The following is a 24,145-nucleotide window of genomic DNA, read 5'->3' as shown; positions in this document are numbered from 1 at the left end:
TCCTGACATCTCCCAGCGGCAGCTGACTTATCCTCCCTTCTCCAGATACTGTAACCTCAACATCAATCCTACCCTCAACACCCCAAGAAGAAAGTGGTGGCTATAAGATTGTCCAGGAGATTTGCCCGAAGCACACCACGGAACCAAGACACAGAATGGAACTTGAATCTAAGCTTGAAACTGATCACAGCACCAGTTCTGTTTGACCACAGGATGACTGGAGCTTTCTGAGGTTTGTGGTAACCCTGCATCGAGCAAGTCCATCAGCGACATTTTTACAACAATATACTTTTTTAATTAAGGCATTCTCTGTATTGCCCAAGATACAGAAGAAGAAATGGAAATGGAAGAGAAAATGTGGGTGCTTGAAGAGTGGACTGGAAACTGGAGTACCATTTACTTGGCTGCCAACAATGAAAACATGGTAAGTGAAAATGGACAACTAAGGATGAACTTCTGCTTATTAATGAGTCATCCAATGGTGACATTGGAGTCACCTTTTATCGAAGGGTTAATTGTACATGTCAAAGCTTCAGCCTCCTTGCAAAAAAAACCCGTGGCTATCTGGTTCAGCATGCTCTACTCATGGAAGGACTATTTATACACACTTCCTGATTGCAGGAAGGTATGTATTATTTTTCTAGTCAACATAAGTGAGGACGGCTTCATGACTTCCCTGACGATGGCACTTGCCAAAGGCCATGATCTGAGCCCTGAGGACTATGAGGTTTTCAAAGAAAAAAAAAAGAAAATGGCTGTTCAAGTCAAAAATATCATTAAAGTCAGTGACACAGATACCTGCCCCCATGACACGAATTAGCGACTCCTCCCCCGTCCTCATGTCACTGTCGGTTTTTCCCTGTGTTAAGTCAGCTAACTGCTTTCTGCATTTGGAAGATAACACATCTACATCATGAATCGACACATTATCAGCTTCACCCACATGAAGACAAATGTGCCTTTACTTTCCACCGTGTCCCCTACCTTCTCTCTCTCCTATGAAGCTGAGATCCATAGACCTGACCTTTTTTCCCAGCTCTGTTCCTGACTTGTTTCTTGATCTTGGATTTCTCAATCTCTATGTAAGTTTAAATACAGTTATTTAATAGAAAAAAAAAAGATTGTCCAAAAAGGGGACCGAGACTGGGAGAGCTACCTGCCTTGTTAAAAATGTACCCTCTGAAAAGATCTCCAACACTATACTCTCTGTACTATGTGGCCCTTTGTGGAAACAATATAATTCCAAAGTTCTGGCTAATAATGTTAGTCTTGATCTTCTTTCCTGTTATCACAGGACTCCAAAGAGCCACTGCAGTTGCACCACATGGCACTCAAGAGGGTCTCATTACTGGCCAGAGGCCGTTGTAGACAGATGATGTCTCTGGCTGAGACTGCTTTCTCAGTTGTTTAAAACAAAAAGTATCTCTAGACATTAGAGGGAAGGAGGGACAATACCCTTAATACAGCCTAGGATTGGCTAGAAACGTGCAGAAGTTCAAAAACAAGTGATTTGTACTCAGGGCCCAAATAGGATATGGTTCTTAGGGCCATTGTAGTGGGGACGTTTGGGTTCTGTTGTGGGCACAGTGTTGGAAACTGCAATTTGCTAGAGAGAAGACTAAGAGCCAGAAGCAGAGGCAGGGTACCCTGGGTATACCCAGCTGCTGATGGGAAGAGGACCCAAAAGGTAGGGACACCTCAGGAATAAAAATAATGCCCTGGGAGATCCTTAGAAAAAGGCTGATTCCAGTCCCTACGCAGGGAAAGCCTAAGATAAGCCTGAAACATCTTTTTGTATCAAAAATTAAGAAAGTGCTCAAATAATAATGGAGACATATCAAAAGGACACAAAAGCCAGCTGGAAGTTTCCATTGGCCAAACACGGGACAATATGAGCAACAAAATAAGTAATAAAAAGTAAAAGATTTTAATCCATTGAATAAAAAAAATTCACCGAGTCCATTTTCATATAAATAAATGAATAAGTAGATACATGGGGAGCGCTGTGCTGATGGGTAGCATAAGATGCTGGGAGCTCACAAGAAGGTACAGTTATTCCCAGGCTCAAAGGTGAAGACAAGACTGCTGATTTATCCTGTCTCTGCTGATAACGTTCTTTCTGCCCCACCATAATCTGTGGGTGGGTACGATGCTGCCTGGAGAAGGGGTTTTGTGGTCAAAACAGGCTTGACAAAGGTTATTATGTCACTTGTCCTGTGCTGGCTCTCTGGCGGAATGAAGCTAATAGAATTTTCAAGTTTTTGCCAGCTACCTTTGCTTTTGCCTTCCTCTAAATGACAACAGGATCCCAGTGAGCTATAACCACCAAATGGGGATTCTCCACAACAGAGACAGAGGACAGAAACAGCAGCAGCTCTTGAGGCAAAGCCAGGGGCATTTACAGCATCAGCTCAAGCTTTGGAGGCAGCATCATGGAAGCTCTGCTTGCTCTTCCACAGAACAATCTTAATGTCACTGTCACAGGTTCCACCTGGATCCAGGAAGGCTTTTCCTCTACTTACACAAGCATATGCAAACTACTCTAAACTACATATGTAAACTACTTGGTAAGTAGTAAGCAATTAGTATCACCTATTTGTTGGCTGAATATAAAAATAGTTTCACATATACAGTGTTCACCATAGGTCAGGAACCAATCTCTTTAGGTGCATAATCTTGTTCGATTCTTATAAAAACCACAGGAGGCAGGAAACAGGAGTAATTAACACTGACAGGGAACTTACTACGAACACTGCTTTTCTTAAAAAAATGTTTACTTATTTATCTATTTATTTATTTGGTTGTGTCGGGTCTCAGTTGCAGCATGCGGGATCTTCGTTGCTCTGTGAGGAAATCTTTGTTCCAGCGTGCAGGCTTTTCACTGTGGCATGCGGGCTCTTCAGCTGTGGCATGTGGGATCTTACTTGCGGCATGCAGGATCTTAGTTGCGGCATGTGGGATCTTCGCTGCAGCATGCGGGATCTTAGTTGTGGCATGCAGGATCTTAGTTGCGGCATGCGGGATCTAGCTCCCCAACCAGGGATCGAACCCAGGCCCCCTGCACTGGGAGCATGGAGTCTTAACCACTGGACCATCAGGGAAGTTCCTGAACACTGTTTTAAGCACTTTATAGACATTAATTCAATGTATGTAATGCATGTAAATCCTCACAACAATCCTAAGGAATTGGTATTATCATTATTATCCTTCCATTTTTACCGACGAGAAAACCAAAGCGAAGAGATTCGGGTGACGTGCCCAAGGTCTGACAGAGGATCTGCACCCACGTAATCTGGGTCACAAGCCTATACCGTTAACCTCTGTGTTCCAGTCCCTCGTGTGAAAGCTCTGAGCTCACCTGTGATTCTGCCCAGGGAAGGATTGTTACTTACACTGCGGTACACAAATGGGCCTGCATCGGCTGGCTCCACAGCAGCCTGGATGGCTTTTTTCTCTGGCTGCTCCTCTGATGTTTGGGTGGGCACAGCGACTGGTGGGGCCTGCTTTTCTGAAGTAGAGTCACCGTCTGGCAGTATACCAAGAAGAGCTAGAGCTTTAAGACCTACATGGGAAGCAAATAAGAGAATGGTTGAAAGTTTTATAATAAGGATTATTCTCTGCAAATGCCATAAATCACTTTGCTACTATATGAAAATACATGGCTGAGCTCTCCACGAACTGAACCAAAGAGTACTCCATCCAACCTTCCACCCTCCCACCCCCCTCGCCATGGCTGTCCAAATCTACTCAGCTCCTGATTTCAGACACCGGAAGTTTCGATAGTGGGGGATACTTGTACTTTATTAACAACAGAGGACAAAAGATACAACAGGATTGTCTGTTTAGAAAATCATAAACATTAAAATTTTGTAGTAGCCCCAAACAGCCAGACTTCTAAATTTCCACTGGCAAATAGATAACAAAATAGGTCTGAAGTACTGGTATTACCCACCTGCTACTTCATCCAAGTCTGATTTCCCTAATGTTTATTAGAATGGGGAGTTAGTCCATTATTCTGAAAGGAATTTAAATTACTCAGAAGTTGAACATTCACATTATTTTTCTCCTTGGCACCCCTCAGTAGATTCAAAGTCATCTAGATATTTTATTAGTCAAACTTTAAAAAAAAAATATTTATTTAAAATATTATAAATATTTTTTAAAATATTTATTTTAAAATATTTATTATATAAAATATTTATAACATAAATATTTTTAAAATATTTATTTGGCTGTGCCGGGCCTTAGTTGCGGCATGCAGGATCTTCGTTGCGGTGTGCAGGATCTTTAGTTACAGCATGCGGGATCTTTAGTTGTGGCATGCGGGCTCTTAGTTGTGGCATGTGGGACCTAGTTCCCTGACCAGGGATCGAACCTGGGCCCCCTGCTTTGGGAGTGCAGAGTCTTAACCGCTGGACCACCAGGGAAGTCCCTAATCAAAACTATTTTAGTTATAAATAGCTCTCATCTAGAACACAGTTGTGTGGAAGTAGATTTGCACTCCATGTTAAAAAAAGGCTGCATTCCTTTGGCAAAGTTAAGTCTGGTGGATTCAAATACTAAATACTTCATCCCCGGACATCAAGAGTTTTAATTATTAATTTTTTTTACATCTTCATGAAATATTTTAGAGAAACTAAATGCTACTTTAATGCTGACATTTCTCTCAAATGAATCTGGGGATTTATTTTTTTTTAAATATTTATTTATTTATTTATTTATTTTGGCTGCACTGGGTCTTAGTTGCAGCATGTGGGATCTAGTTCCCCGACCAGGGATCGAAGCCGGGCCCCCTGCATTGGGAACACGCATTCTCACCCACTGGACCACCAGGGAAGTCCTGCATCTGGGGATTTAAAATTAGGTTCCACTCCAGGGTGAGCACCTCTTGTGGAAAACTGGGTTTTACTGCTTCTGAACTGAGCACTGCATTTCACTTCCACTGGGGCTGTTGCTTCACAAGCAGCTGAGGGGTGGTCTGGTTTCCATGCATGAGGAACAATTACCTTTTCCCTGGTGAGCCTTCATCAGACAGTCCCCGACGAGCTGCATGCACTGGCTCCGCAGGGTGGCAGCACTGCTGCGGGCCTGGGGATCCAGCTTTTCGCCATCCACGTCCTCGGCGCTGGCCAGGTGGGTGCTATAGAGAGCCAGGGCGGCGAAGAGCAGCCAGGAGTAGTTGTGGATGTAGGGCTGGATGAGCCTCTGCCGGTCGCTGATCCGGATGGTCACCATCGGATGGGCAGTGATACTGTGGGTAGGCAAGTGGCTGCAAAGGCAAGACATCTTTAAGGCCTACAGGCCTTTGTGAGCCCCCCAAAAGGGAGAATTGGGCCTCAGGGGACCACATGCACGGTCACAACTGGGCATCAGGTAGCTCTAAGACTGTGGTTATTGAAAATTTAAAGACAGGGCTTCCCTGGTGGTGCAATGGTTAAGAATCCACCTGCCAATGCAGGGGACACAGGTTCAAGCCCTAGTCTGGGAAGATCCCACATGCCATGGAGCAACTAAGCCCGTGCGCCACAACGGCTGAGCCTGCGCTCTAGAGCCCGCGAGCCACAACTACTGAAGCCCATGCGCCTATAGCCTGTGCTCCGCAACAAGAGAAGTCACCGCAATGAGAAACCCGCGCACTGCAACGAAAGAGTAGCCCCTGCTCGCCACAACTAGAGAAAGCCCACGCATAGCAACGAAGACCCAACGCAGCCAAAAATAAATAAATAAAATTAATAAATTTATATTAAAAAAATTTTAAAGATGGGTATGGGCCCTCTCTTCAGAAAAGTGAACAAACACTGCACATTCCATTTTGGGATTTCACAATCCCCGGAAGACTGTCTATGGAAACCAGGTGAAGTAAGAATTCCTTATTGTGAAGTTTCGCAGGATGTGGTTATAGCATTTTGGTAACATGAGAAAATGACCATAATCTTTAGAGACAGATATGAAGTATGCAGGAAGGAAATGATTTAAGGTCTGGAATTTGCTTTAAAATACTTTAACAAAGGAAAATTTAAAAAAAGAATAAGCTAAGCACACATAGCAAAATCTTCCTAATTGTTGAGTCTGGGTCATTGTTACATGAAGATTCATTGTACTACTCTCTTTACTTGTGGGTATGTTTGAAATTTTTTATAATGCAAGTTTTTTTTTTAATTATTAAAAAAAAGGCAAAGGAATACATGAAGAAAAGTTTACCAGGCTAGAGGTCATCTGAGACATACCCATAGGAATATTTCTTGGCCGCATAGCATCCATAGCAAAGGTCAAAGTCATCGCACACATTGCAATTCATCCTCCGGCCTATGATCAAACCCTGGCAGTGGTCACACGTAAACTCCATGTTGACCATTTCGTGGTCATCTCCGTGGCCCTCAGGCTTCACCCCACCTGGGGGAGAAACAGCAGCGTGAGGTGAATTGGGCAAAGGGCTCTTAGAAGGGCTAGTTTCCAAACCCAAACCAACCCCAGAAGCAGGGTTGTTCCCAACAGATTGTTCTGGGCGTCATAGGCCACAGGAATCTTCTGGAGACCAAGGGTTCCCCAGGTGGCTCTTAGCATATGCACGATGTTCTTGGCATGGAACATCTTAGCAATGGTACCGTGCATGGACCCTGCTTTTCCAGAGCAATACGGAGTCTGATCAAACAGGTCACCAATCCCATCATGACCTCCATTTGGCAGCACAAGTCCACACACCAATCTGTGGGCTGTCTCCCATGACCTCTCCTCTAACAAATATTGGTGTATTCTTCTTAACAGGCACTAAGAAGTTATCAGGTATTTGCTCTTACTTTTTCATTCCCGAATCATAGATGAAAACAGACTCCATAACCATAGACCCACTGAGTGAGAAAGAATGTTAGTCACGAAAGAGACTGAAAGCTCTGGTCTCCTTCTTACTCTGAGTCCAATGGGTCTCTGAGCCCCGTCATACACCCTGCTCAATGCTCCTTACCTCTGACCCACTTCAGTTCCCACTGCCAGAAACCCAGTCCAGGCACTAATCCCCTTGTCACTATTGTGATTGATTTCCTAAAGGAAACTCTTACATGGACAGAACCCCCTTTCTCTAGCACAGCTCTGGTCATGTTAACACCTTTCTTGAAAAACCTTCCCCACTGTCTGTAGACTCATTCAAATTCCTGAGCCTGGTATCTCTGGGTCCTACAACCTGGACCCAACCTGTCTCAATCTATCACTCAGCGGCAGACACTGGAGAGTCTGTCTAAACACACTACATATGCTCACTCCTCTGTCCCTGGACCTGCTCAGCTTTGGATGACGACGCACTCTCCACTGCTTCCTTCATCACCCAGTTCTAACCTTCTTCAAAGACGAATTCATATCCCATCTCCTCCACACGCCTTCCTGCAATGGTAGCCTTCCCTACTTCTGAACTTTTCCAGAACAATCTGTACTGCTCATCTGTAACTCAGCATGTACACTCTTGTCCTGGAATATACATTTTGTGAGCAGGTCCAGTCTCCTGCTAAGACTATAAATGCTTCCAGAGCAGAGGCTGTATCTTATTCGACTGGGTGATGCACACAAAGAGCATTCAAATGCTTACTACTGACAACCTGCTTTATCTCAGCACCTACAAGTCAAGAGGATTCAAGACTTTCTGAAGTTTGCTTGTGTGTATTTTACTTCTTATAAACACTGCATGATTCAGAAGGCAAAATCATTTCCTGAAAACTCAACTGAATGTACATTCATTGGTGCTGAGTGTTTATCAAGTGCCTATACCCAGCAAGATAGAAGATGACAGCACATCACATAACAGAGCTCTGGAGTTTATCATTCAGTTGGGGAGATAAGGGTCATATTCGCCAACAAGTCAGAGAACACTGCTGGGGCAGTATTGTTACTGTACAGTGGGAGTGTAAAAAATGACAAGATCACAGAAAATAGAAATGCTTATTCCTTTTGGGTATGGTACACTGAGGCCGTGAAATTTACCTAGGAAGCAAGTCTTGCAGAGATCCATGTCACTGCACTGCAGACACCGGTAGCGATGCCAGGGGGCAATTTCATCACACCCATCACAAGAGATGTCCACGTTTAACAGGTCACAGTAGCGAGCAATAAACATGTGCATCTATAAGATGAAATAAAACACAATTAACCAACAGACTTTTAATGTGGCCACTATTCAGTAATCAATCCATCCTTCAGTATGTACTTAAAATATTCCAGGCAGTGTACTAGGTGCTAGGATTAGGGGATGTAGGAGCTTAGTGTCTAGTTGGGAATTCCCTGAAGCAAACAGATGACAGCATACAGTATGACAGGGGCTTGGATAGACAATTTCAGGAGGCTTACAGGGCACATGGAGGTTTTTCAAAGGTGCTAATTCCTCAGGTGAGACCTGAGGGGCAAACAGGCATTAGCTGGGTGGGGGTAAGGGTGGTGGGCACGCCGGATAAAAGCAATAGCAAGTTCTACAGGAGGCACAAAAGGATCAAGGCAAGGGCTCATGAGCTTGGCAATAATTTCGTATGTAGAATACAGTGTGGAGGGGGGGAAACCAGATAAAGTTAGAAAGGTTAAACCACAAGTGCCTGGGATGCTAGTCTAAGGAGTCACGGACGTTTTAAACAGAAGAGTAACTGAGCATTCTGAAAGCTCCTCTGGTTACTAAGTGAGAACGGATCAGAGAGGGCAAGACTGGAGACAGGGAGACTGACCCTGACAGCAGCTGTTAAAGCACTCCCCCAACAGGTGATAAGGGCTGGACTGGGCCAAAAGTGAGATGGTGGAAGGTGGGAGAGCTGAGAGGTAGTAGAAAGCAGAGGTGAGGAACCTTGGGGGCGGACTGGTTACAGGGGCCCGCGAAAGGGAAGGGTCAAGAACAACATCCAGATTTCTGGCCTGGGTACTTGGCTGGACAAGGGTAGTGTTCACAGACACAGGAAACACTGCAAAAGCAGCACTGTTTGCTGGCACTTAAGAAGAAAAACTTTCTGGGGAAAGAGTAAGGGCACCATTTCATGAGCAAAACAAACTGTTTTACTGCGAAGTCCCTGGAGGCTACAGTATGCTTTATCTTTACGGCCTAGAAATAAGGGAAATAAACCACTAAGTCACCATACAGTAGTATAGCATAGCAAATATGCCAAGCCACCTTAGAATGGCTCCCAATAAGGTATTAACATACAAGAGAGAAAAATCACAAAGGCCAAGTTGGTGTGCTCCATCCAAGCACCACAGAGATGCCAAATGAACAAAGTAACTGGCACATAGTAGGCACACAAACGAAGAAAATGAAGGCATCTGAAGCAGCAGATGCCTGGCATAATGTGGTGGTGACAGATAAACCCCGAATGTGGAGATGGACATGGCAGGCTATGTGAGCCTGATGCCTCTACACACATGAATCATGTAACTGATTCTGGGCACACATGGCTGCTTCCACGCTCACCAGGCAACCTTCTGATTGAAACATGACTTCCCAAGTTGCTTGCCTACAGGAAAAGAATGTACCACGGACACCAGAATCCAGGGCCTTCAGCAATTCTATTTCTCACTATAAATTAATAAACTGGCACCTAATATTTTACTTCAGCCCCACGAGCCTATTTCCTGTGAATCTAGTTCTGCGGGAGGGAACCACCACCTGACTGTGGTCAAGTCAGGATTCAGGGCCCCTCAGGTTAAAGACTAGGCTGGGTGATGGCCACTCACTAAGATACTGACTGCCACCTGGAGCCCTCTCAGGGGACAGCCTGCTGGCACTCCCCCGCACAGACTCTCCTCTCCAAACTCCTAGCAAGTCACTTCAGGTTACTCTAGTTGAGAGGTCTTACTTTCCTCTGCTTCTCTGGATCTTCCTGGGCTATTTTTTCATACCAGGCCTCAAACATGCCATCCTGACACTCATCCATCCATTCTGAATTCTGCTTGGCATCAGCAAGCTCATCTTCTTCACTCCATTGGCTGAAAGAAGGACATAAAGAGAGAAAAGCATGCCTCTCCCAATAATCAAGGAAAGTGCTTGTTAGCAGACTCTGTGTCCTATGGGTCTAATACACGAGGCACTTTTAAACTTCTGAAGGGAAGAGGTCAATTTGGTTTTCAAAGCCCCAGGATTTGCCAGATGTTTGATAGATATATACCAATAAAAAGGGAGAAGCCCCTTCCAGGGTAGACTACAATGGGTGAGGAATTAGAGCTTGAAAGGTTGTACCTACATGGCATAATCCCACTCAACAACCATTTGTGGTGAACCTACTATGTGCCAGGCACTGGAGCCAAATAAAGCAAAAAAAAAAAAAAGTCCTATTTGGACATGCTCAGCACACCCTAGTGGTAGCAGCATGAGAAGGGAGTCAGGAGACCCTGGGGCCTCAGCTCTCCCGCTGGCTGCTGTAAGACCTGGACACAGCACTCAGCCCTGGTCCTCAGTTTCCTCATTTCTAATAGATAATCTCAGGGAGTCCTTTTAGGTGCAAAATTACAGATTTCCATAATTTCAGTTTACAGTTTGTTTCAGCAACCGGAATTTTAAATACACAACTATTTGCTCGACAGCAAATGCAAAATATCTACCAACCAACAAATACACATTTGTTCATTCACGTGTTCCAACAAACTGACTTCAGGCCTACTCAAACTGAGCCTGCTCCGGGTGCTATGGGGAGTGGTGAGGAAGGTGCGGTCCCTACTCCCAAGGACTGGGTCACGTAGGAGTAGGCGAAGCTTGAAACAAGAAGCAGACTGATGACTGAAGAGCCAGAAAGCTGATGCCCCACCCATTCCTCCTCCTTGCTGTGTCGCAGCCCTCCACCAAGAGTTCCCTCTGACAGCAGGGCAATGGCTGTGGTTTGTAAACAAGGAGACCGCTTAAATTCTATGTCCTTTTCCCAGGATATCTCTTCTGAGAGAGTAAAAATTGATGTTGATTCATTCACTGATTTCCTCCTAATTATCTCCTCTTGCTCTTCTTCCCCCTTTCTCTTCTTTCTTTTCTACAGACATGAGTGATTAATGGGTAAGAGGAATGAGAAGTGCAAAGAAAAAAAAAAGAAAACTTTGCATACTATTTTTTCCCCTCATACCTTAAGTCCTTGTAATGTGCAAGAGATTATAGTGGCTAAAAATCACACACACACCACCACCACCACCAACAGAAAAGGATTCTCCAATTCAACAAGCTACATGAGGATCTCCAAAAATGAGGAGAAAACTCATGCTGAGTTCACAATACCACCGCCACCAGTTTATATACAACACCATGCACCAGATACCTGCTAAACACTGAGAAACGGAACTCATTCATTCTTCGCAGCAATCCTGAGGTAGGTACTGTTATTACCTCCAGCTCTAAAGATGAGGAAACTGAGGCACAAAGGAGTTTAAAAAGTTGCCCGAGGTCATCCAGCTAGTATGTGGCAAAGCCAGGACACCCCCCAGAAAGTCTAGCTCCAGGCCCGAGCTCTGAATGTGCTACGATCCCTGTACTTGATTAGCTACTGTAGGAACTGAAGAGTGCAGGACTGTGTCCTTACCTGATCACACTGTCATGGACACTTATATTTTCTTGTGACATTTTCATGAGGAGATCTGGTAACTGAATGTCAACAAAGAAGGTAAGATCACTGGGTTCCCAGCCCATATCCAAAAGATGAAGCAGGGCCGTCTGGACACAGGACAAGGCAGGCAGCAAGGACCTGAAGAGACCACGAAGGTGAAAGTTACTAAAGCTGCCCATCATCCACGGAGACAACAGAAACAATGTGAATCAGAGACCTGGTGTGCTTGTCAGTGGAAAACAGAAGGGAACGCCAGATTGCTGGTTTGGGTTCCTTATAATCTCTCTTCAAATTTCTCAGACTCCATACAAACCTTCTTCAAACAACAGATTAAGCAAAACAGTTCTGAAAGCATAAAGAGAAAGGTCTCCACCCTGCTAGGACTACCACAGGGGACACTTTACGGTAAAGGACTGAGTAGTAAAACTCACCTCTGATAAACAGCAAGGTCAGGGCCAGGCCCAATTAGCCTAGGTTATACAGCTCAGATGTAGAGAAGAACCATTTGATTTAAGGTTTATGTCTAAACCACTTACTATGGAGGAGACCGGGGAATGGCTTTCTATTCAAGTTTTGTTTTTAATTTTTATTGGGATATAACTGATTTACAATGTTGTGTTAGTTTCAGGTGTACAGCAAAGTGTCTATTCAAGTTTCTAAAACTGAAAATAACAGGTTACAAATTTTCAGATGAACCAAAACCCATCCATTTTAAAAAACTGTACACACCATATAGAAAAAAGGCTGGGAGAAAATATACTGATAAGTTAACATTAGCAATTAGCTCCAGACGGTAAGATTAGGGGTTATTTTTATTTTACTCTTTGTGCTTTTCTGTAACAGTGGACATGTATTTCTTTAAAAAATCAGAAAAAACAGAAATAATTTTTTCTCTAGAAATCATAAAATTATCCCATACCTGTCGTTTATGTTACTAAATCCTTTAACTGCTTTGACCAAAAACAGAACAAACTGATAGTAAGTGTCTCGAATTTCTTTGTGTAGATCTGCACCACAGCCCTCCAGGTGTCCAAAATAACTAGAAACAGAAGAAATTACCAGTCACTGAATTGCCAGAACATTAATCACTTAATTGCTAACGAAGCGGCACAGAAACTTAATAAAAACATAACTTCAGAAAGTAACAGACAAAACAGCAAGTGACTCATCTGCTTGGATCAAGAAGGTTGCCCACCAGGAGTATGGAGATGACCCTTAATAACCTTTCTTTGTTATTATAAAAACCACCCTTCCCACCACTACCTGAGCGCCCCGGTACCGGTACCGGTACCGTGTTAAGTATTCGTCACAAATTACCAAACTTAATCCTCTCCACACAGTCACGCCCACCCCTCTGCCTCCCTTCAGTGACGACTTCAGGGCCAAGCTCAGTGTCTTTCCGACCTTGATCCTTGTCACCTTTGAGACTCCAACACCCATGGGAATGATGCCCCAGTTCTGCCATCTCTGGATCCTCTGCCATCTTCACCTCCAGCGATCTTCTCCTCCAGCCCCTTTGCCATCCCCGTCTGATGGTCATTTCCTTGACCTTGTCACCACAGTAACGGCGTTACCTCTGAAATCCTGACTTCAGAGCATCCTGCTCTGACTGACCTCTCACCCTGCTCACCTACACTGCGACTCCCACCAATCCCAGGGAGCCCCAAGCCATGACGCTCCCTCACGTTGACTATCCACCACTGCCGCCAGGCTGTCTCTTTGCCCCGTACGCAGCTTCAATTCCATGGCCCGTCACCATAATCATACCTTAGCAATCACCAAGTCATTTGCTGCCTTCTCCCTCCACATACTTGCCTGAGAAATTATATGCCAACATCAAAATAGCTAACTGTTGCTGGAGGAAACACCACACAACCAAGCTGACCAGTAGCACTTTACGTTCACAACCATAATTCTCAAATAATCTCTCCAAACTGTCAGGCAATCAGACCGGCTGTCTCAATTTTCATTACTATTTCAAATCTCCTGCTTCTCCTTAAACTTCCACTGCCTCCTCCTAAGCCATCATTTAGAGCTGATACCTACCCTCAAATTTTATATTTTGAAAACAGAAATGATCCCACAGGAACTCCCCCATCTTCGCACCACCAAACCTACCAACCAACTTGTGTCTCTACCCCAGTGTGTTTCCCCCTGCTGCCAGGGGGATAGTCTCCCTGGTTCTCGAAGGCCGACCACTACACTTAAGCACTGCTACTGCAGTTAAGCCCTCCTTCCTGCATCGAGTTTTCCTCACTACTGACCCACTCCCGCCAGTGTACAGTATACTCTGCTATCTCTTCAAAACCCTCAGCTGATGCTACATCCCCTGCAATTACTATCCTAATTCCCTGCTCCCCTTTACGGCCAAATTTTCTGAAATAATTGTCTAGTCTCCCTCTCCATTTCATCACCCCCATTCTCTTCTCAACCCAGTCCAACAGAGCTTGTGGCCTCATGGCTCCAGTAAGACTGCTGTCAAATCTAGTGTGTTCTTATCTCGCTCAACCTCTCACATCAGCATATGACACAATGGACCATTCCTATCTATTTTTTTTCTTTTGGCTGTGTTGGGTCTTCGTTGCTGTGCACCGGCTTTCTCTAGTTGTGGCGAGAGGGGGCTACTCTTCGTTGCGGTGCGCGGGCTTCTCATTGCAGTGGCTTCCCTGTTGCAGAGTACGGGCTCTAGGTGCGTGGGCTTCAGTAGTTGTGGTGTGCAGGCTCAATCGTTGTGGCGCGCGGGTGCAGTAGTTGTGGCGCACAGGCTTAGTTGCTCCGCAGCATGTGGGATCTGCCCGGACCAGGGATTGAACCCGTGTGCCCTGCATTGGCAGGTGGACTCTTAACCACTGCACCACAAGGGAAGCCCCATTTCTATCTTTGGAGACACATTCCTCTGTCGGCTTCGACGGCACCACCATCCCCTGGTTTTTGCTCTTGGTGGTCACTCCCTGGTCTCCTCATGACTCCTCTTCCTCTGCTTGACTTCATCTAAATAAAGGGCCCCTAATGCTCAGTCCAGAGCCCCCTCTTGTCCATCTCTCTGCACTCTTTCTAGAAGGTCTCATCTGGTCTCACGGCTTTACGTACCATCTATATACAGACAACATCCAAATTCTATCCCTACTCTTGGTTTCTTTTGAGAACTTTAGACTCTTATCTCTATTTTCTCATATTTACTTGGGTATGAAAGAAGCAGTTCAAACTTAACATGGCCAAAACAAAACTTTTGATTATCACCCCAATCTGTTCCTTCCATACTCTTCCCCTCAGTAAAATGTATCACCATCCACCCAGCTGCTCAAGCCAAAATCCTAGAGGTTTCTTTCCCCATGACTCTTTTCATTCACCCTCTACGTCTAATCCATCAACAAGTCCTTACAATTCCACCTCCACGGTGTATCTTGAATCTCATCCTTTTCTCTCCTTCTCCAGTACTATCTCCTGGTCCAAACCACCTCCACCTCTTGCCTGGGCTACTGCAGCAGTCTCTCCACTGCTTTTCTTCCTTCTACTCTTTTTCATGTAGTAGCCAGAAGTATCTTTCATAAATATATATCACAGTGTGTTCCCCTTGGGCTTAAATTTCTCCAGGGACTTCCCATCTACAACTCTGGGTAAAATCCAAACACCTTAAACCATATCCTACAAAGCTTTACGTAATATGGACCCTAATTTTCTGACCTCACCTCCTCCTATTTCTCTCGCTCAGGCACACTGGCTTTCTTTCTGCTCCTTGGGCTAATCCCCCACCCTAGGGTCTGTGTGGTGGTCCTTCTGCCTTTAGTGCTCTTCCCCCGGATCTCAGCTGGTCAAGTCATGCCTTGGTTCCACGTCCTCCTCAGCCTGCCTAACCCAACTACACAAATTAGGTCGCTCTGTATGAAATCACCACGTAGCCAGATTATAGATTATATTTTTCATTTGTTTGTGTTTGTTTTGTTTTGTCTATCTCTCCTAAACAGAATACAAGCTCCACTAGAACAAGGATCTTGTCTGCCTTGCCCACTGCTATATACAACACCTAGAACGGTGGCTGGTAGAGACAACACTCGGGAGGTATTTACCAAGTGGCTGCTGAAACAACCTTGTGAGGTACTTAGATTTATGTTGTTACGGTAAATGAGCACTAAATGTGGCCCACAGCTTCCAGGAGCCAAATGATGAGTATGGGTGCACAGGCAATACAACCCTCATTGGTAAAATAAAGCTGATAAACTCATCAAGAGGAATAAACATGTTCTGGTATTTACTTACTAAAAGGATAGAACCCATTTTTCCTTAGAATGAGAGAATGAATTGTTCAAAAACATGAATTTGTATCCTACGTGGAAATGATAGAGCTCTTACTTAGAGAAGACAATCAGGATTTCTTTAAAACGACCCCGGCTTGTCTTCCTCGCAGGCTCATACTTTGGACTTACTTGGTAAACTCTTTCTGGCAGGTCAGAAGTTCCAACAGGAAAAGTATGAAAGGCGGGTGGAAGCAGTGAGGCTGCCCAAGGGACTCTGTACAACACTGAATGATCCTCAGGACCTCGAGGATGCTCTGGGCTTGGGCCTTCCTCAAGGAAAGAACCTTTACAACACTGGAGACAGAACTCAAGTCAGGAACAACCAGAAAACTCTCGAGCTGGGGCAGAAAGAAAACAGACCCCTACCCAAGTTCTGATGCCATATTAATAAAAAGGAAACACTATTGTGAGGTACCATTCAGGAAGGATAACAAGACCTGTTTGCTACTTTTAGTCATTACTCGGCAGCACTACAAATCAGTTCACTGTCCAGAAGCCCAACAACTCACGTTGAACAATTAATTGATTAAAAAGGAACTCTGTCTCTGTGGTAAACCAGGGACAAACTTAGGACAGGAAATTAAAATATGCAATACTTCCAGAGGTATAGGTCCACTGACAAGTAATTTTGCCAGAAAATATCAAATCCTAAATTTCTCCCAGCGTTAAAATAAGACAAATTTATTTTGGCAGCTACGAAGAGAAATGTTTCTTTTCTTATCCAAATGGTACATTATTGATATAATGTATATATAGCATAATGTACAAATCTCAAGTGAAAAAAATACTTCTTTAAAAGAAAAACAAAATCAAAACTTTTTTCTTGGACATTCTAAGACAAATCTTGATCTGTCCTCCAAGTATTATTTGCTCGTTTTTTTTTTTGTTTTTTTTTTTTTGTGGTACGTGGGCCTCTCACTGTTGTGGCCTCTCCCATTGCAGAGCACAGGCTCCGGATGCGCAGGCTCAGCGGCCATGGCTCACGGGCCCAGCCGCTCCGCGGCATGTGGGATCTTCCCGGACCGGGGCACGAACCCGTGTCCCCTGCATCGGCAGGCGGACTCTCAACCACTGCACCATCAGGGAAGCCCTATTTGCTCGTTTTTAACATGAACTTCAAGTCTTTGACAAGACTGGGTACCTGCTGCTTGAAAAGAGAAGGCGCTCACCTCTCGTGGGAGAGTGACTGATCTTTAATGAAGTCCATGGCATCCTTCAGCACAGGGTACTTTTCTTTCACTGTGGGCAACGGTCTGGCCTCCTCTACTGAGCGGAAGGAGAGCAGCCGGAGCCGCCCCCGGGTGAAGGGAGGCCGCCGGGTGGGAGTGGAAGGTGACGAGGGCTCTTCGGCTGTGGCAGAGGACACTTCCGTGGCAGGAGCACCACTGCTGGGCGGCAGCGTGGGCTGGACATCCAAGCGAGGACTCCTATCTTCCACAGCAGGGGGCGCTGCTTTGGTGGGAGATGCAGAGGCTTGGAAATGTTCTTCCACCACAGAGCTTGTCCTCTGGCGCTTGTCCAGTGGCCGCAGATGATCTGTGTCATCTACAGCCACCAACTTGTCACAGCCTTCTTTTGAACTTACACCCATGGGCAAAAATTTCAGTAGTAGAAGACTCTTCTGAAAACACTCTTTCGCTAAATGCAAAATGCAAGAAAGATAATGAAAAAAAGTCGAAATTAAACTTGTTGCCTACTCTTGCATTGAAAATAATCTACTTAAACTCTACAGTTTAGGACAAGAAATACCTCCATTAACACAGTGATATACACATCTACTGACAGGACAGAATCAAATTTTCTCTCATTATATAGATCAAAATCTCCCTAGCACTACCATCAGCACACTTAAAGTTTTATTGTGGGCATTTTCAAATATACATAGAGAGAGAATAGCATAAGGACCCTTCCCCTTGCCCAGATTTAACAGCCATCAATCCAAGGCCAGTCTTTTTTCACCCACTCCCACTCCCTGGATTACTTCCATGCAGATCCCAGGCATCACATTATTTCATCTGTAAAATCTTCAGTATATTTCACTAAAAAAAAGTTTTAAATAATAACATAACTATGAAATTTTAAAAATTAACAGTAATTCCTTAATTTCATTAAATATTTAGTGTGAATACACTTTAAAAACATAACAAGATGTAGCTCAAAAAGCACTTCGTGCCTCCTAAGGAAAGTAATTAGAAAGATGCTCCATCTGGATCATGTTAATAAACAATTAACAGCTGGCACTTCTCTATTTGTGAACATCCTTGGAAAATACATTTAGTGCCTGTGTTACCTTCCCTAGGTCAACACAGCTTCAACTAAACTTATCTAGAAGGTGGGTCACTGGTTTTCTACAAAATGGAAACAGAAGGCCCAGTGATGACAGCCGGAGATGGCACTCACCCAGGCTCTCGGGGTTCACCTCAGCAGCTTCTGGCCTGCTTTGTTCTTCTGCCTCATTCCCCAGGCTCATCAGGGACTTCTGCTTCATCTCTAACTGGGGAAGGATTTGAGCCACATAATTACGCTGTCCAGACAGGGCAGCAAGGGCAGCCACAGCAAACTACTTCAAAAGCACACAGTGTTGAGATCCTGGAGAACTTTACAGTCCTGTGCACAGGACTGAGCTGTTTTTGTTTGTCCTAGAAATAATTCAGGATTTGAAGCTGCCTAAAGGTCTATCTGCAAGACTACCTCCTTTTCAACTATGTGCTATTTGGGAGGGATTTGTAACCATGACCCTATTCTTTAAAAAATTCTAGAACCCTGGAGTTGGAGGGGCCCTTACCTAAAGCTGACCTAGTACGGATAAAGAAGAGAGGTCTCAGGACTTCCCTGGCGGTACAGTGGTTAGGACTCTGTGCTTCCACTGAAAGGGGCATGGGTTCAATCCCTGGTCGGGGAACTAAGATCCTGCAAGCCGCGTGCTGTGGCCAGAAATCACACACCCGGTTTGCAGCAGAGGTTGAACCACAAGCTGATCTCTATTCTCCTCCGAAGGAGGGGACACCTCTAAGTGATGCTGAGACTGCCAGGCAGAGAATGGTGCTTCTAGTACCAGCACAGGCAATGGTCACAGTTTGGGCCATGGTGCTCACAGCCCAGACAGAAGACCATGTGTGATGTATGTAGACCAAGGTCTTAGAGAGAAGGCTGGTATCTTGTCCAGTCATTGGCAGTCTGTCATATGCTAAACCAGAAGCATAATCTACAATGTGCTTTGTCACAATTGCCAAACCCTTTTTACTTGAACTGTGTGTGGCCGCTGACTTTATCGGACACTCTTTCTTAAATTGCTATTACTGCCTTGGTTCCTTTGTCAACACACTCTTCTGATCCGCCCGCCACCATTCTGATGATGATACCTTTTAGTTTCTTTTGAGAGTCCCTGTTCATTTGGGTCTCCATCTATCTATCTCGTCTACATTGAGCACCAGCTATGTTCTAATCATTGTGGATTTTGTCCAAGGCTGTCTGTTCCTGGATAAACTCATACATTTAAAAAAAAACTATTACCAATGATTTGAAGTTATCCTTATCTCTGCCTTGACATTTATATTCTTTCACATTTACTAAATTCTCCAGCTAGGTGTCTTAAATAACCTAGATGTCCTCATATATAACAGGTCTCAAACTGAACTTAGCACCCCACTCCCAGATCCAAGACCATTCTTCCTATTCTGGTCAACACTTCTACCCACCCACCAAGTCACCCAAACCAGGAACACGGAAACAGTCCTAAATTCCATTTGCCTGTTCATCCCTCAGATCAATCACACAGTCTAATTATCTTATCTCCCAAGTAGCAGAAGCCATTCTCACCTAATTACCACAACTAGTCTCTTGCTTTCACTCTTACTACCAGCCTCTACTCATTTATTTTAAGATTGCTTTCTCAATTACTATACAATATTTAAGGTGGTTGTAAATATATATATAAATAATACTAATATAGACTCATCTCCACACCTAAGAAATAAAAACAATTCTCCTGAATTTGTTATCATTTCCATGCATTTGTATAATTTTACTACATATTTATGTACATAACAGAGAGATCTAGTTTATGTTTAAGCTTTATATGAGGAATATCATACCTACGCATTCTTCTACAACTTGCTATTTTTTGCTCATCATCACATTTGTGAGCACCACCCATGCTGACACAGGCAGCTCTACTTCATTCACGTTCACTGTAATATAGTATTATACAGTAATATAATATATAATCTTTTTGTCTGTTCTATAAATGGGACATTTTGTTCTTCCAGTTTAATGCTGTCACGAACAATGCTGCAGAACTACTTTTCTAAAATGCAAAAAGCCCTCTCCTTTGAAAGAGTGCTCTCCTCTGCCTAAAACTGCCATCTAACACAATGCTCTTCCCCCTAGTCTAAAAGGCTAGGTTCCACCGAGCAGCCTTTGGGTTACAGAAGGAGGTAAGGGGGGGCTCAGTTGAGCCCTGTTTACTCTGACAATCTCAACATTCACCAAATTATGATTTCAAGTGTTCTAAATTATTTTTTATCCATTCACATCACTGAACTTCAGTTTTGAAAAACATTCCTAAAGTTAAATTCTTGAGAAGAGAGCTACTTACCTTAATTCAATGATATCATGGTGGGAAAACTCAAAATATATAAAAATCACATGCAAAGGAAAACCTTACCATCCATATTCGAATCCCATCTGCCAAGGAATACACCTGTGCAAACTCCTCACTCAGGGCTGTCTTGCCCCCACTGTTTACTGGGGAAAGGAGAGGTTACATTCAGTTAACACAATTCACTCCTGCAACATGAAGCCCAAAGTCACCTCCCAATCTCCACAAAGGAAAACTCTTCCCCTGACACTTGCACATGGGGGTTCCTAAGAGAGGACTAGGGGAAAAAACTATCAATTAAACCACAAACACCTGTAATGGGTTCTCTGTGTTACTTCAAACTAACTTTATTCAAACAAACAGCATCTGAAATGGATATACTGTTAAAGTAAAATATTAAAAGTAAAAATATAAAAGTAAAATATAAAAAAATTAAAAGCAAAATAAAAAATATTAAAAGTGAGTAAAAAATAATTATTGACATGGAAAATCTACAAACAATAAATGCTGGAGAGGGTGTGGAGAAAAGGGAACCCTCTTGCACTGTTGGTGGGAATGTAAATTGATACAGCCACTGTGGAGAACAGTATGGAGGTTCCTTAAAAAACTAAAAATAGAACTACCATATGACCCAGCAACCCTACTACTGGGCATATACCCTGAGAAAACCATAATTCAAAAAGAGTCATGTACCACAATGTTCACTGCAGCACTATTTACAATAGCTGGGACATGGAACCAACTTAAAGGTCCATCGACAGATGAATGGATAAAGAAGATGTGGCACATATATACAATGGAATATTACTCAGCCATAAAAAGAAACAAAATTGAGTTATTTGTAGTGAGGTGGATGGACCTAGAGTCTGTCATACAGAGTGAAGTAAGTCAGAGATAGAAAAACAAATACCGTATGCTAACATATATACATGGAATCTAAAAAGAAAAAAAAGGTTCTGAAGAACCTAGGAGCAGGACAGGAATAAAAACGCAGATGTAGAGAATGGACTTGAGGACACAGCAGGTGGAGGGGGAGGGTAAGCTGAGATGAAGTGAGAGAGTGGCATGGACATATATACACTATCAAATGTAAAACAGATATCTAGTGGGAAGCAGCCGCGTAGCACAGGGAGATCAGCTCGGTGCTTTGTGACCACCTAGAGGGGTGGGATAGGGAGGGTGGGAGGGAGATGCAAGAGGGAGGGGATATGGGGATATATGTATACATATAGCTGATTCACTTTGTTATACAGCAGCAACTAACACACCATTGTAAAGCAATTATACTCCAATAAAGATGTTAAAAAAAAAAAACATGGAAAAAAGTTCATGGTATATAGTAAGTAAAAAAGGCTGATTATGAAACAGTATGTACAAAATTATCTTATTTAAAAAGAGTATACATAGTAAAAACATGGTGTGTATATATACATATGTACACATATAAATATACCTAAATAAAAGGCCAGGTAGATATATAGAAAAATGATAACAGAAAAATGTTCTTGAAGTGGTGAGATTATAGTTGATAATTAAGCTTTTCTGTACTTTGTAAGTTTCTACATGAATAGGTATTATTTTTATAATTAGAAAAATAACAAAAAAGTTCTTTTTGTCTTTTTTTTTTTTTTTAAAAGAAAGACCCATGAGGCCTGCCCCTTTTCATCTAAAAACCAAAGGATAAACTACTAGAACACAGTGACGCCCTCTGTTGAGCCAATGTAAATGCAATGTATTTTCTGAATACCTAGAATTGCCAGGCTCTATGCCAGGCACTGGGAAACACTATGCTGAAAAAAACAAACATGGTTCCTGGCCTCAAGCAGCTTACAGTCTAGTTGAAAAACTCCTCCCGTACATTTCTAACCCAAAAGGGTGACAAATTTTTATACAAAGATGAGCAAATTAGCTAGACAAGGACCACTCTCAAAGTAGTTCAGTCTTGAAGAACCCATGAATAGCCCCTTAGAGGCAGGGACAGAAAGAACTGGGAACCAACTTTACCTCTTTCAAAGCAACAGTGGTAGGTATTCTAGAAACAACTTGTATTCGGTAAAATATTTCTAGCTTCTACATTTGATTGTGTGTTTCTTAACTGCAAATAGGTATGTGATAGCTGAACATGATTTGAAAAAGAGCTGGGGGAGAGTTCTATCTCTCAGCTTTTAACTCACAAGGCTTTTATCCTTCCACTGAAAGTTCCCACAGGTAACAAAGGCTGTCCAGTTGTCTTACTACAATTTGATTATGGAAATATGTACCGCATTTTTTTTTTCAAAACCATACAGGTCAGCAGGCCCCTCACTCCCAGCAGAAATATACTCTCCCATGTGACAGCTGTTTACCTAAACCACTCATGCTTCAGTATAGTTTTATTTACTTGAGCAGCTTCTTAAAGGAAATATTAAGATTTGAAGGAGTAATTGAGATGATTTGGACATCAGGAAATAAACTCTGCAATGTGGGACACACAGGACTAAGCAATAAAGGTAGCAGTGCTAATAATATCAATAATAATAATAATTAGAGCAATAAGCAATTACCTACTCTAAGAAAGGAAGCATTTGTTCCTGCTTCTTTCATCAGCACCATGGAAAGAACACATAACCTGCCAAAGTGCTTGGGACAGCCCATAACTTGTCTTTACGCTGGGTTTGAAATGTTTTTCCCCTGAAAGATTATGCGTAGGGAGAGACCCTCCCTCTCTGTGGGTCCTGTTAGGCTGCAGTCTACACTTATAGTAAATACACAGAGATGGTATCCCTGGGGGACATGAGGAAAAGAAATGGCAAGGAGCAGGCTATCAACAAAGGAAACCAAGCAGGGATGATGCTACAAAGAAGCTGCAAGTCTAAAGATGGCGTTAATACCTGCATTTCCTCCTTGGTTATCAGCACATTCAATTACCTAAACATCTCAGGTTTAAATTGGAATTTCTTAGCATGTTAGAGCTAATCAACTCTAAACTTTACGGCTAAGGATACTCAGGTGCAGAAAGGTTATCTGATTAACCTGAAGCTGCACAACTTCTAGTTTGTGAGCTGGGACTACAACCCAAGTTAAGGTTTCTTTCCATTAAACTTCTCGGCAGTTTTCCATGAGAATTCTGGATAAAGACAAATTATCTGCTAATTAGGAAACTCAAGGCTACTTGCTATATACTGCAATCTGCTAACTATAAATTGGTCACAAATCTTTTGACTGGCAAAGTAGGACTGACAAGATGAAGTCTATAGTTGTAGAAGTATGTTTATGTTCCAAAATATTTTACAACTTTCACTTAAGATAAGCTTTCTTAAAACTTAGCAATTGGCCTTCAGATCAAAAACATTCCCTGTAATATAAGTTACCATATTTTTGCAGCTTCTCATATAAATCTGGAGTGCGATACACCAGAGCAGCAAAGGTGGCGTTCACAGCTTGATCAATAGTGGAACCAGCAACTATATCTGTCTTTGGGGCCTGTTTTCTACATGCCTGTATGAATCCTTTGAAAAGTTCTGAATATGGCCCACAGAAGTTCTGGGCAGGATCTGACTGTGCAAAGTCAAGAAGAAATTGGTGGCAGGGATCATCAGGGATGTTCTTAACCTGGGAACAACAACAAGAGAAACCATCATGTTTAATGCATTCATTCAAAAAATAAAGTTTACTGAACACCTACTAGGCCAAAGCAGAAGTATAAAACACGGTGCTTACTCTCAGGAAGT

At 43.2% G+C, this 24,145-nt stretch overlaps 1 protein-coding gene across 8 annotated transcripts in view; it reads right to left on the bottom strand.

Moving 5' to 3' along the window:
- ZZEF1 (zinc finger ZZ-type and EF-hand domain containing 1) overlaps positions 1-24,145 on the bottom strand; it is a 130,209-nt gene that overhangs the window by 27,841 nt on the left and 78,223 nt on the right. For 7 of the 8 annotated variants that reach the window (XM_089900570.1, XM_089900566.1, XM_089900568.1 and 4 more), the window contains 12 exons: positions 23,786-24,026; positions 20,502-20,581; positions 18,236-18,329; positions 17,005-17,473; positions 15,965-16,129; positions 12,460-12,579; positions 11,517-11,678; positions 9,816-9,945; positions 7,969-8,107; positions 6,228-6,393; positions 5,007-5,269; positions 3,393-3,562 (listed from right to left, as the gene is read on the bottom strand). In XM_089900570.1, the coding sequence (XP_089756696.1) occupies positions 3,393-3,562; positions 5,007-5,269; positions 6,228-6,393; positions 7,969-8,107; positions 9,816-9,945; positions 11,517-11,678; positions 12,460-12,579; positions 15,965-16,129; positions 17,005-17,473; positions 18,236-18,329; positions 20,502-20,581; positions 23,786-24,026 (2,199 nt within the window). The remainder of the gene's footprint in view (positions 1-3,392; positions 3,563-5,006; positions 5,270-6,227; positions 6,394-7,968; positions 8,108-9,815; positions 9,946-11,516; positions 11,679-12,459; positions 12,580-15,964; positions 16,130-17,004; positions 17,474-18,235; positions 18,330-20,501; positions 20,582-23,785; positions 24,027-24,145) is intronic. The other variant, XM_089900569.1, reaches the window with a different exon arrangement.

This window comes from Delphinapterus leucas, chromosome 19, assembly GCF_059928025.1.
Source record: "Delphinapterus leucas isolate spDelLeu-1000000601 "Yukka" chromosome 19, BTC_Dleu_Yukka2, whole genome shotgun sequence".
In the NCBI taxonomy this organism is placed as follows: domain Eukaryota; kingdom Metazoa; phylum Chordata; class Mammalia; order Artiodactyla; family Monodontidae; genus Delphinapterus; species Delphinapterus leucas.
Note: the sequence above shows the minus strand (reverse complement) of the source record. Positions and strands in the feature narration are given on the sequence as shown.